Here is a 14,174-nt window from a genome sequence, read left to right as displayed (position 1 = left end):
GCATAGAAAAAGGGCTCATCTGCTGTAACTGGCACTAGCCCTGAGCAAAGATGATTAGTTCTCCATATTCAGTGATTCCAGTAACAAGACAGCTTTAAGGATGTCTAGCCACAGCAAATGCCTCTTAGTACCAAGTTTTATAATTTTATTTCTTACCTTAGGAGACTGTCTACAGCTGAAGACATGGCTGATGACTCTCATTGAGAATCCACAAACCCCAGCTGAGCACCACTATAACCATGTACGTCACAGCACACATGCCATCATCACACAAACTTGCAGCACTGAAAGCTTGTTTCTGTTGCTTGAGCCAGTTAGTTTTTGTTGCTTGAACTACAGTATAGCCTCCTGAAGATTTGCCACAGTTGCCAGGGGCATAGAAGCATGCACGGGGAAGCTGGCGCCCAGGAACCACAGAGCGATGATGTGGTTGCAAAGGAAACAGTAACAAGAGGAGGCAGAGCAGGCTCGCTTTGCCCTGGTGCAGGATTTCTTCAGCTGAGACATGAAAGGTAATATAGCAGGGCATTCCTGGAAACTTCTGATTGGAAAAAGTGCCTAAAATCAATTATGGCAGCAGATTCTCTGTAGGAACAGCACACTTATTTACTGATAGCAGAGATCTGCCTGCTGTTAGCCCATGGCAATGCTGTATCCATGTACCTCCAAGAGCAGTATAGAATTTGCAACCCCATTCCATGCGCCCATCCCTTCTTAATCCATGAAAGCACAGTTATCTTCACACTACCCAACATTGCAAAGTACCCTTCTCAAAAACAAGTGCAGTGCTGTTTCAGATCAAGCCCAGCATCCTCTCTGACTGTGGCCAATTCAAGTCACTTGAGCAAGCACCTGTCCATTAACAATAAATACTTGTTCAAACTTCTTAAAACCCAGCAGCACTGCTATTCTTGATGAATGGAGTGGGTCCAGTAGTTAGAGCAGCAGGCTAAGAACCAAGAAAGCCAATGTTCAAATTTCATCAACATACCTTGAAGAAAGTCACTTAGTCCTGCTCAACAAACAAGTAAAAACATATTTGTAAGCTCTTTGGAGACACTCTACCTAAAGGTAACTTGCTTTGAACTATATATGAAAATGCATGAGCTAAAAACTTAACATTAAATACACCCACAACAAATTCTTGCTTGACGAACTTACTGGACTTTTTCGAGGGAGTAAACATGCAGATAGACAAGGGTGATCCAGTCGACAATGTATATCTGGATTTTCAGAAGGTGTTCGACAAGGTCCCACATGAACGACTACTTTGAAAAATTGCAAGCCATGGAATCGAGGGTGAAATACTCACATGGATTAAAAACTGCTTGGTGGATAGGAAACAGAGAGTGAGGATAAATGGACAATACTCAGACTGGAGTGCTGCAGGGTTCAGTGCTTAGGCCCGTGCTCTTCAACATATTTATAAACGACCTGGAAATTGGTACGACAAGCAAGGTGATTAAATTTGCGGATGATACATAGTTATTCAGAATAGTGAAGACACAGGATTGCGAAGACCTGCAACGTGACATAAACACGCTCGAGAAATGGGCCGCAACATGGCAAATGAGGTTAAACGTGGATAAGTGTAAGGTGATGCATGTCGGTAACAAAAATCTTATACACGAATACAGGATGTCCGGTGCAGTACTCGGAGACCCCCCCAGGAAAGAGACTTGGGAGTACTGGTAGACAAGTCAATGAAGCCATCTGTGCAATGTGTGGTGGCAGCAAAAAGGGCAAACAAAATGCTAGGAATGATAAAGAAGGGAATCACAAACAGATCAGAGAAGGTTATCATGCCACTGTACCGGGCCATGGTATGCCCCCACCTGGAATACTGCATTCAGCACTGGTCACCTTACATGAAGAAGGACATAGTATTACTCGAAAGGGTTCAGAGAAGAGTGGCTAAAATGGTTAAGGAGTTGCAGGAGTTGCTGTATAGTGAGAGATTAGAGAAACTGAGTCTCTTCTCCCTTGAAAAGAGGAGACTGAGAGGGGACATGATCGAAATGTTCAAGATAATGAAGGGAATAGACTTAGTAGATAAAGACAGGTTGTTCACCCTTCTCCAAGGTAGAGAGAATGAGAGGGCACTCTCTAAAGTTAAAAGGAGATAGATTCCGTACAAACTAGAGAATGACATGGGGAAAAATCTGTCCCTGTCACCAGACCAACCTTCACCGCCCTGTCCTCGTAGCATTCACCCTTCCCTCTTGCCACCTCACTGCCCTCTAGAACCCCTCGTGCGGTCCATGCATCTCCCTCCCCCTTACCTTCGCAGCGCATTTTAAGGTTTGAGTAGCTTCTTGAAAGCCGCCAGAGTGTTTGTGCAGTCGCGTGCATGTGTGGGCAGAAGCTTCTCTTCTGACTCTCTCTTCCTCGTTTCCCAGCATCTTCTCCCCACTCTCTCTTCCCCATTTCCCAGCATCTTCTCCCTACTCTCTTCCCCATTTCCCAGCATCTTCTCCCTACTCTCTTCCCCATTTCCCATCTTCTCTCCACTCTCTCTTCCCCATTTCCCAGCTTCTTCTCCCCACTTTCTCTTCCCCATTTCCCAGCGTCTTCTCCCCACTCTCTTCCCCATTTTCCAGCATCTTCTCCCTACTCTCTCTTCACCATTTCCCAGCGTCTTCTCCCCACTCTCTCTTCCCCATTTCCCAGCGTCTTCTCCCCTCTCTTTTCTTCCCCAGTTCCCTTCATGCTGCTTCAGCGTCCTCTCCGTTCCATCCCCCCACCCCTAGCACCCTTCACGCGGTCCAGCAGCTCCCTCCCGCTGGCCAGCCGTGCATCTCCCTCCCTCTCTTTCCCTTACCTTCTCTTTGTGGCGATTTCGTGTTGTATTGCAGCCGGAGCCTTGAAGCCGCATTGCATTGACTGCTGGAAAAGTCTCCTCCAATGCAACCGGAAACAGGAATTGCGTCAGAGGAGACTTTTCCAGCAGCCACATGTTATGCAACTTCAAGGCTCTGGCTGCAATACAACACAAAATCGCCACAAAGAGAAGGTAAGGGAAAGGGAGGGAGGGAGATGGACGGATGGCGGGAGAGAGGGGGCTGCCGGACTGCACGCTTATCTGCAGAGGCAAGACCATTCACCGCTCCACAGGGCGGTGAATGGCTTTGTCCCTGTACTCAGGGTGATCTTTTTTTTTTTCACCTTTTCGGCGGGTTACCCGCGGCTAGCCACGGGTAACAACCACCGTGTCATTCTCTAGTACAAACGTAAGGAAGTTCTTCACCCTGAGAATAGTAGAAATCTGGAAAGCTCTTCCAGAGGCAGTTATAGGGGAAAACACCCTCCAGGGATTCAAGACAAAGTTAGACAAGTTCCTGCTGAACCAGAACGTACACAGGTAAGGCTAGACTCAGTTATGGCAATGGTCTTTTAGTTTCTTGGCATGTCCATTAATCCTGGCTGTATGTGAAAGAACAAATTCTGTATGAACTTGTTCCATACCACAGATTTTCTGTATCTCAGAAACAGAATATAAAAGCACAAAATCCAACATGGTAAAATTATGTTCTTACCTGTTAATTTTATTTCCCTTAGACGCAGCAGATGAATCCAGAGACCAATGGGATAGCTCACATCTACCAGCAGGTGGAGATAGAGAAACTGATTAACAGGTGGTCTTATTGGCTGGCACTCCTCCTGTCTCATCAGTATAGCTCCTTGCCCAAGCACATTCAACCATCAATAGGCATAGCATGTAAAAAACTTCCTTCCCAGAACAAATCGCAAAAGGCAACGATACAGAATACAACCATTAACAACAACCAATCACGAAAAGTCACACCCGAAAAAACCGACAACCAAATACCAGAAAGGGTGGGGCTCTGGATTCATCTGCTGCGTCTAAGGGAAAGAAAATTAACAGGTAAGAACATAATTTTACCTTCCCTAGCAACAGCAGCAGATGAATCCAGAGACCAATGGGATGTAGCAAAGCAATCCTCAATCTGGGTGGGAAGCAAACGCCGCCTCCGCAACAACCGAAGCACCAAAAAGCCTCTATCGCATGTGCTCGCACATGTATGTAGAAACGCGGAGAGAAGGCACTCTCGGAAGACCAGTTAGCCGCGAGACAAATCTCCTCCAAGGAAAAACCCTCTGGGCCGAGCCCAAGAAGTAGCCATCGCTCTAGCGGAATGGTCATGAAGTTCAATCGCCACCCGCTCCCCTGCCAGCAGGCAAGCATAAAGAATGTCCTCCTGGACCCATTGAGCGAGGTAGGCATCGGACGCCGCCATACGCCTGAGGCGTCCCTTGGAGAATACAAAAAGGAGATATAAACAACTAACAGTTGTTAGAAACCGTGCTCGCGGAGAACGCTACATACGTATCAAAAAATGCAGTGAACAAAAGCACTGCTCCCAATATCTCCTCCCAGGAAGAAGGAAGGAAAAGCGAGCATGACGTAAAAGAAAGGATGACACCCCCCTAGAAAGAAATAGTGGTACCATCCGAACTGATACCCCAAATGACGGAAATAAGAAATAGGAATCCCCATTGAACAAGGCCTGCAACCTAGCAACTGCAGAGCTGAAGCCATGGCCACAAGGAATTCCATGGTCAACGGCACAGCTCTTTAGAGTCCCAAAGGACAAGGCTAAAATGAAGCCTTTGGTAAACTTAGAAGAAGTATGTGAAGATTGTACTCCAAACCCGGCTTTCTAAGAGGCGCATGAAGATACCGCACTCTGTTTAGGAATTGAACTACAGGAAGCTGAGAAGTCAGCGAAGAGCCATATACCTAGTCCCTGTAACAAGCCAAGAATGACACCAGAAGCTGAAGGGAATTGAACGCTAAGCCCTCGGCAATACACTTGTGCCCGAAAGGGACTCTGGAGTGGTTCAAACGTGAAGAAGGGCCCAAGAAAGGAAAACCCTCCAAAAGGAAGCAGAAGCCACAGGAGAAGATGTCCATAGCCCCTGGATAAGAGAAGAAACAACCTTCTTCGCATAACCCGTACACGTCAGCCAAGATTAACCAAAAAACTAGGTCGTAATACTAAAGTAGTAGAAATATCCATGCGGATCGGACCCTAGGCGGGCAAAGCCGGAGACGCCAGGAAACTTCCTAGTCCAGTTGTCGAAAGACTCATCAAATCCGCATAGGAAGGAAGGCGTCGTCTATCCAGGGATTCTACACACACTGTGCCCGGAAGGCGAGCTCGAGATGGCAAATCCAAGCCATCATCAGCCAGCGGAAAACACTGAAAAAAGGAGAAGGCAGAGGCGAGAAAGGAGCTATGCAGCAACCCCCTCTAACTCCCACTCCCTGGGCCCGCCGAAGAAGCTAGGAAGAGTAGAATTGAGAGACGGGGCCATGAGGTCCAGGTCAATGAGATCTCGCTTTCCTAAAAGGAGCTAGAACACCTGAGCCACAAATCACAATACCCAGGATGCAGAAGATTATACTAGTACTAACATGCACACTTCCAAAAGCGTACACAGCGCTGTACACAGTAACATCCAAGAAATGGGCCATGCTCAGATTCCGCGGAGAGAAAGTCAATTCACACTCTTATCCTGTTCCAAAAAAGGATCTGCCAACAGAAGACGAAGACAAGAGTCCACCCAATGAAGCAGAACAACTTCACCTGCCAACCGAGTACAACACCTACTGCCCAAGCTGTAGAGAAAAATTCCCATCCTAATACTGACCAAAAAAGGATCCTCAGCGGCATTCCAGAAGAATAATCAGAAACTCCAGAAAGGTAGCCTGACCCTGCTTAAGAGTAGAAGAAGAACAAGTACGGAGTCGCCTCTGAAGACCAGACTCCTGGAGCTGAGGAAGGAAGCCATCGAGCCCCCCCAACCCGACAGCCCGGAACGGTTAGTGGACATGAGCAAGTCCAGCAAAAACCGAGGCATGTCTTTAAAAGAGAAATCGCACTGAGCCATCAAATCACCCAGAGCGAGCAGGAGGAGCATACCAAATAATTGTAGCCCTGAGATACTGGGAACCACTGAACCAAAGTGACAGCTGTAGCAGCAGAAGTGGATAGCAAGCCGAAGTTCCCAGTGAGACAGCAATATGGATCCTAGAAACTGTACATAATCACATACTCTTGGACATGAAAAGAGAAGAATAAATCCACTCTGAGACCGAGACCCAACGTCCAAGTCTCCGGAAAGAAGCCCCTGGCTCTCCTATATGAACAAAAACATCATCCCGATGTACCTAGAAAGAGTACAGGAGAAAAGAGCGCTGCAAATTCGAAAATGTACGAGCAAGGAACTGCGGAAAAGAAACCACCCTCTTCATGTCAGTCAAATGGCCCGAATGGAAGTCGTCCGAAACAAGCATGCAGTCAAGAAGAAATTAGATGAATCGCCTGGCAGCGCCAAAACGGTCCACCGCTCACAGCTTCTAAAACGCTTGTGAATCCAAGGGTAGGCGAACTGGCATGTGCTAAAACCGAAAGCGCCGCTCCAAGGGAGGCAGGCAAACCTAGTGCCGATACCAAGTCCATAGAGAAAATGTAGATACCCTCCCAGGGTGCCAGCAGAAATGTGTAACCCTGAGAACTAATGCAGCAGAATGGGATCCAGCCTGCCCAATGCCCCCGTCTTGGCCACCATACATTTAAGTGGAACCCCAAGAACTACAAGAACCGTCCTGAGGACCAGTAACACTTCCGAGAGAAACACCAAACAGAGAGACTCCATGAACGAACTGGAAATCTGAGGAGTATGCAAAGGTGCAAGCATCCTGAAAAATGTGCACAACTCCCTGACCTGACAGCATAGCGACTACTCCCTCATGTGAAAGCCTGACGAGGCCATGGAAGAAGTCAAGATCCCCTCAGAATGAAGCGCAAGAGGACAGTAACCAGCAGTACGATCCCTGCAGGAACTGGAAGAAGAAATAAATCCTCCTAGGAAAAAAAAAAAAAATTCAAGGTTTGTAAAGTAACCCATGAAAACAGGACTAACTCCATGCAACGGGAGCGAAAAGACATATGGCCTATAAAGGGAATACGCACGAGATGCAATCAAGATGCTGCATCTACCGCCCTTAGGAAAACAACAGCAATTTAACCGGTATCAGACAAACGCGTTGTGACCTGCCCATATGACAGTTCCCTGTCCATGAGAAAGCCGAAAGAGCTGACAGCGGGTGTGCAGTTCAATGTAGCCCAGGGAAGGCAAACGATGGGACACCCCGGACGTAGACCTAGGAACGCTACACAGAAAAAGATAGTTATGCCCGATGGAAATCGGAAATAGCCAATATGCCCCTAAAACCGCTTCAAAGGGCAGGAAGCAGTTCAATAGCGCCACCAGACACAGTCAGCGCAGCATCAATGGTATCAATAGTAAGAAAATCGCCAAACTTACATAGTGTCACCCATGGGAGACCTCGAGAGAGATGAAGAGATTCCCCAAAAGCGAAAAAATCTGGGAACTCTCCTGCGACTGAACTCAGCACCGTGAGACACGGCTTCTACCAACCCAGTACGGAGGGAAGCCGAAACTGGGTGGAGAAGTATAGAGCCAAACCGCATGCTAATGGGGCTGCAGAGATTCCCATAGGAGATAACGCAAGCGCGGCAAACCAATCAACTCAGGAGACTCCCACACACTGGGCCTCAATAACTCCTGAACGCCGGATAAAACTGCAAGCAACTGCCACCGCAACCGACCTGGAAGGCAGAGAAGCGACGGCTGAGCCCATATAAGCCGGCTACCAGAGAAACCACTGAAAGCTACGGCGCCCTCCCCCCAGTGCAGGAGCACTAGTCTTTTGCTCAGAAAAGACCGCGGCTCTCAGCTGGAGAATCAAACACCGCCGCGGCAAGCGGGAAACTTAAACCACGCTGTGACGTGCGCCGCCGAGAATAAACCTTTGCCTGGTTCGCTGGCCCCATGCAACTGGGAGGGAAAAACAGGGAGACCGAGGAAGGCGCAGGGAGAAAGAAACCGCCGAAACAGACCACAAGAACGCCTTAGCGCGTCTGCCAGCGTCGGAGCACCCTTGCGATCCACCAGCCCACGGAAAGGCACGGCCTCTACAACAGAACTACCCTTTAGCACCCCGACCACAGCCGCGGCACCTGCCGATTGACGGGCAGCCTCAGCGAACCACGCTGCAAATGCGAGGACACGCCCCCCCCCCGCCCACACAGGAATCCACCATGCGTCTCCCGCACGCGGGAAGGCAGCAGCTTCTCCAACCGAGCCCAAACTACAACGCGGGGGCTCAGTCCACTCAAACATATGCAAAAAAATAGAGACCCAGATAGACCCTCTATCATAGGAGGGAGGGTGAGGCAGGGACAAGGGGGGGCCCAAATGTAACCTCTAAAGCCGGCACCGATCAGCCGGACACCCCTGTCTCACTGAAGAGAAAAATCTCAACAGGAGAAATAGAATTAATTGTAAGCTCACTGAAGAGAAAATCTCAACAGGAGAAATTGAATTTCCAGCCACAGCCAGAATCCAGGAGCTATTGGAATAGCGACTTTCCCCTGCTGGGAGATAGAGCATATTGATGAGACAGGAGGAGTGCCAGCCAATAAGACCACCTGTTAATCAGTTTCTCTATCTCCACCTGCTGGTAGATGTGAGCTATCCCATTGGTCTCTGGATTCATCTGCTGCTGTTGCTAGGGAAGTCCTTATTTCTCAGTCTCATTATCCCTGCTGCCTCCTCAGTAATCATCTGAATTTGGGATCTATGGTTTATTTTATAACCATTTTATTTACTCTTCCACTGGGAAGCTTTTCTATGTATCTACCACCTTTTCTGTGCCTATTTAGAGTATATTCAAATCTCCCCCCCCCCCCCCTTCTTCACCATCATCCCATATCTTGTTCTAGAACATATTTTCATGAAAAGAGCTTGTCCTTTAGCATCCCTCCAGACCGGCACAAAAACGAATGGTTAACACTCCTCTGCCAGCAGGTGGAGACTGACACACTAACTTTTGGCTACAGTACAAGTAGGCTGTGTAGTCCCTATTACAATCAGTCTTTTCTCAGTCTCCAGCAGGTGGCGTGGTAAGATTGTGCAGTCCGTGCTGAGGTTTGTTTTGGGCCAGCTGGATCTGATTCAGTGAGCATTTCTTGTCCCTTTGCTGTCCAGACAGAGCTTGGAGGACCCTTTTGGGGTTCCTACTGACCTCAGGGGTGCCATACTCAGAAGGGTTGAGGCCCTTCCCCCATCTCCCCAGGTTTTCTGAATTTAGAGAAGCTTTAACTGTACACCTGGCCACCTGTTCTGCACAGACTACAGTTTAAAGTGCCTGTGGGGTCTGCTCTTGAGACAGCTGGTGAGCTGTGAGAAGTTTAAAAAAAAGACACAAGAAATAAAAGGAGCATAATAAATGATCCCAAGACCGCTGTTTTTGTACGGCGTTGTTGTGTGTGAGTTTTTGGTGCATTCAGTATGAGTGCGTTTTATGTGGGCGCCGAGCAGTGGATGTGGCTGGCAGGTGCATAAAATGTTCCGGCCGCCTCAAAGGGGACCCGGCTTTTGGTGTCGGCATGTCAGGCTACCCTTCCCATGTGCACCACTAATTGGTAGTGATGCCTGGGCCTCACCTGCCGCCCACATCAGGCTTTCCTCATCTGCCGACAGTCTGGCAGATTCGGTGTTGTGGACTGCCAGGGACAGTGGGGATTCCCTTATTGCTGCAGCTGCTAGCAGTGTTTCTGTAGCAGCAAGGTCGAGTTTGGCTTCGGTACCGTGAATTATTTCAGGCGACAGTTTAGTGATGACCCTTCCCTCAGTTTTGGAGGGAAGTGCGTCCATTTTGCCCATGGCCTCAGGCAACCTTCCTCCTATCTTAGGGAGACAGGAACAGGTCTTAAATGTGTCTTCTGTTCCTGCTATGTTTTCTGGATTGCCGACAGGGTTATTTAGCCCTGATTTTATGTTAGCCATGTGTAAGGCTTTAATTTACAGGTGGCTGGAGGTCCTGCTTCAGTTATGGGGGTCTTGGGGTCATCTGGGGGATTTCTCCCTTCCATGTCTGCCTCTATTCAGTTTCCTACTGCGGCTGCCTCTGTCCAGCCCCCTCAGCCATCGTCCAAATAGCCACGGATGTCTTGGGATGAGGATTCTTTTTCTGGATGATCCATTTTCACCAGATGAGGACTTGGATCTTGGGGAGGACCTTCCAGATCCATTAGGGGGATCTGAAGTGTTGGATGGAGATTTTTCAGAGGCACCAGTTGGCAAGGATGCGTCGGTTGTGTGTATTTTTTCATTGGGAAGAGTTGCAAGAGCTTATTCTTCAGATGTCTTCAGTTTTTCACTTTGAAGAGGAAGCTAATAACCCCCCTTGTGTTGTTGACCCTCTTCTTAGAGGGATCCGGTCAGCATCCCGCTTTTTCCCTATGCATCAGGATATTCAGGATGTAGTGCATGCTCAATGGAAAGTTCCAGATGCCCCTTTTCGATTGACGCAGTCCATGGCCAGACTCTACTCCATTCCGGATGGGGATAGAGAAACCTTTAAGTCTCCTGTGGTTGATGCGGTGGTCTCAGCTTTTGTGCGCAGACATAGCATACTGGTGGAAGGCAGCTCAGCCCTGAGAGACTCTCAGGACCGTAAATTGGAGGCTCTACTTAAACAAAGTTTTGATGTGGCTGCCCTGGCTGTCCAGGCAGCGATTTATGGTGGTCTGGTAGTCTGGGCTTGTTTCTAGTGGTCTAAGAGAGTTCTTGACTGCAAGATGGCTGACTGGTCCTTAGTGGATCAGGAAGTGGCTAAGTTTGAACTGGGATCTTCTTATCTCTCTGATGCCATGTATGATCTGTTGCATGCCTTGGCCAAGTCCATGGCTCTCCATGTAATGACCCGCCATATCCTGTGGCTTCAGGGTTGGTCGGCGGATGCGGAATCTAAGACTAAGCTTGGTAAGTTTCCCTTTCATGTCTCCTTTCTCTTCAGGGAGGAGTCAGATAAGCTGGTTCAGGCCTTGAGTGATTCTAAGGTGTCTCAGTTGCTGGAGGACCAATTTCGTCAGGCTTTGCGATGTGGTTCTGCCCAGAGGTTGTTTGAGTGAATTTCGTAGGTACCGCCCTGGCAACCTTTTTTCCTTCCAGAGGACATTTCTTCCAACACATGCAGTCCTTTTGGGATGCCCACCAGGAAGGGTTGCAACTCCTCTGGAGGCTCCTCCGTTGCCCGTCCGGCCAAATGACTTGTTGCAGGTCCTTTCCCTGGTTCCAGTCGAAGCCTGGTTGCAGGAGTTTTACTGGGGATGGGCCATAATCACAATGGATCAGTGGGTCCTGGAGGTGATTCGGGATGATTATGCTCTGGAGTTTCTCAACCTTTGCCAGATTATTTCCTCTCCTCTCCTTGTCAGGCAACTTGGAAAAGGAGGGCTTTTTGCCAGACACTGCTCAGGTTGCTGGACTTCAAAGTGGTAGTCACAGTGCCTCCTCAGGAAATTTGCACCAACAGGTACTCCATCTACTTTATGGTGCCCAAGAAAGAGGGGTCTTTTCAGCCCATCTTGGATCTCAAAGGTGTCAAGATTGCTCCGGGTTCCGTCCTTTTGTATGGAAACCCTAAAGTTTGTAATTCTTGCTGTCCAACTGGGGGAGTTTTTAACTTCACTCGATTTGACGGAGGCATATTTGTATGTTCCCATTTGGGCCTCCCATCAACGTTTTTCTGCTTGGCTATTCGTTAAGACTGATTGTAATAGGGACTGCACAGACCAGAAGTTAGGTCTCAGTCTCCACCTGCTGGCAGAGGAGCGTAAACCATCCGTTTCTGTGCCGGTCTGGAGGACTAAAAGAAAATTAGCAGGTAAGGACCTAATTTCTCCTTTCCTGTTATTCATTGAGGTATTGTAAACTCTATAAAATTTTTCATTTCTTCCAGGGGCTATATAAGTCCGTTTCCTATATGCCTTATGGTAGCGGCTGTTTACCATTTTAGTAGCTGCCAACTGGTTTAAATGTGGTCTTGTGGAGAATTAGACAATATCACACACTCATTTTTCATTTCTTCTTCACGTTGAAGAGTCCTAATCTAATTAGCCTTTCTTCTTTATAAAATAATCATTCCATCCTCTTGATCATCTGTGTTGTTTCTCTGTACTTGTAACTCAGCCTTGTATTTTTGTTCCTTAATTTATTTTTAAATAGTGCAACCAGAACTGCATAGTCTTCAAGATATGGTTGTATTCTGCTTTCTACACTTCTCAAGCCTGCAGCAAAGCAGGATTTTTGCACCCCTTGAAGCCTATGTCAGCAATCATAGAGAAGCAAGCTGTGAGACACAAACACTGGTTTTTTTTCTGAATCTCTTTTCCTTTCTCTGCAGTGCTCCAAACTTTGGATAAGTATCCTCACTTCAAGTCACTTTCCAGTGTAAGAGGGACTGGATCTTCTTCATGTGGCCAAGGTTCCGAGCTGGGGCTAGAAGATTGGCCATGTGATTTTTTTCTCAATTGGAACTGGACAATGGTTGCGTTGCTACTTATATGGCTCCCGCTTATGGTTGGAACTGGACATCAGTTGCTCATGTGGCTCATTTCTAGCTGGAGCTGGACTGTGCTTGTTCACATGGATCTCTTAATCCATCTCCTTCACAAGTTCTCCAACCACCTTATTCTTTTAGAGAATATATTAATAATCTAAGCTTGTTTGATTTTAATGTTTTACTCTCTTTTTTGTGCTTCTGAAGCTCAAAAATACTCTAGCATATAGCCTTAAGGATCATTGAAGGAAACTATCTGTAGCACATCTTTCCTATTGAATTTGGATAAATGGGATCTGTGGGAGCAGTACTAGGTCATCCAATTTCCTACTTGTAGCCTCTACTAGAGGCATCTAGGCTTTGAACAGTAACTTCACTCACCATCATAGACTATAACAAGGCCTGATCACTATAAGATCCAGACTGTTCCCCCTCACCCCCAAAACCTCCTTGACATAGATCCATAGAGAGACTTTCCCTCCCATGCCCAGTGGCATCCCAAGAGATTCACAGAGACCTAATCACGATGGTATCCGAAAATGAGACTTTATTTTCTCTTTACTGTAAGAACCAGTTACAGAATCAGATTCTTAAAAAAATGGATGAAAGATCTGAGTTTTCATCCTTTTATGGTAGAAAAGTCTCTTATCTGGCAGCGCATCTTTTACAACTGCACGTGGAACTGACTGTGCCCTTCCAAACCTGCTCCCAGGGCAGGGGCGGAGAATTCAATTCCTTGGCTGTATAAAACAATTCAAACACCATAATAAAAGAAAATATTAAAAAAAAATAAGAATGATATAAAGCATCTATACAAACAAATACTCTGCAGAATAAAAGATAAGGGGTATCCTCCTGTCCCCAAGAATAGTCACGGATCACAAAAAGTAAGGGCACCATCCCATCCCCCAGCCATTGGACACTCACTGAGCATAGAAGAGGAACCCCTCTCATCCTATTCGCAAATCCTAGGGCAAAATCACAGAGCAAAGAGGCATCCTAATTCCCTGGATACTCAGCTTTCTTTAGCATTCCCCTTGGCTCTATATACTGCTGAGTTTTAGCATGAATTCCCATGACATGACAAACTCTTCAGGCAAACCTGAACCTCAAGAGTTAGCAACAGAATAAAGTGCCAGAGCTCTTCCTCCCCTGGGTACCATCCCTGCCCACCATGCAAGCACTCCCTGGTAGCTTTTACTGATTATACCAGCTATTACTCTCCAATTTCACTAAGCGTGATAGCCACAAACCCCAGCATCCTGCTAGACCAGAAGAAAGAGCAAGCAAAATTCCCCTCTGACCTTCAAAGACAGCAACACTATCCATACAAGCATGTTCTCCAGTGCTGCATCACAGGTGGAATGAGCAGCTGTGCCAGGGAAATGTTACCTGAAAAGCTCAGGGGTAAGGTCCAAACATGGAGGGAGGAACCCTGGGTAAATGGGATCTGCAGGAAGAGGGATGGCTGTTACAGAGGGGATGAGCCCTTTGTTTTGCTTTGCATTACACATTTTTGCCTTCGGAAAGATAAATATTACAGTGCTACTATCAGTCCTCCAGCACGATGAGGTCACTGGTGCCAGCTGGGTGTACAGGGGGCAGCGGCAGGGCCGATCTTGGGGGTACAGCTAAGGATTTCACCTTCAGTGGCAAGTTAGGTCTACGGGCAGCACGACGCATCTCTACGTGTGTAAGGGCCTTCCGGAGGGAC

General features: G+C 47.5%; 2 protein-coding genes across 3 annotated transcripts in view; one reads left to right on the top strand and one right to left on the bottom strand.

Moving 5' to 3' along the window:
• The window catches only part of LOC117364736 (putative nuclease HARBI1), a 26,909-nt gene extending 13,483 nt beyond the window's left edge, over positions 1–13,426 (top strand). The window contains exon 3 of the mRNA XM_033954276.1: positions 12,305–13,426. The gene's annotated coding sequence lies outside the window, so the exon portion shown is untranslated. The remainder of the gene's footprint in view (positions 1–12,304) is intronic.
• The window catches only part of MTA2 (metastasis associated 1 family member 2), a 57,473-nt gene continuing 56,288 nt past the window's right edge, over positions 12,990–14,174 (bottom strand). For both annotated transcript variants that reach the window (XM_033954274.1, XM_033954275.1), the window contains one exon: positions 12,990–14,174. In XM_033954274.1, coding sequence (XP_033810165.1) covers positions 14,012–14,174 — 163 coding nt within the window. In that variant the 3' untranslated portion in view covers positions 12,990–14,011.

The sequence above is a fragment of the Geotrypetes seraphini genome, chromosome 8 (assembly GCF_902459505.1).
Source record: "Geotrypetes seraphini chromosome 8, aGeoSer1.1, whole genome shotgun sequence".
Taxonomy (NCBI): domain Eukaryota; kingdom Metazoa; phylum Chordata; class Amphibia; order Gymnophiona; family Dermophiidae; genus Geotrypetes; species Geotrypetes seraphini.
The sequence above is the reverse complement of the archived record's forward strand: the minus strand, read 5'-3'. Positions and strand labels throughout refer to the sequence as shown.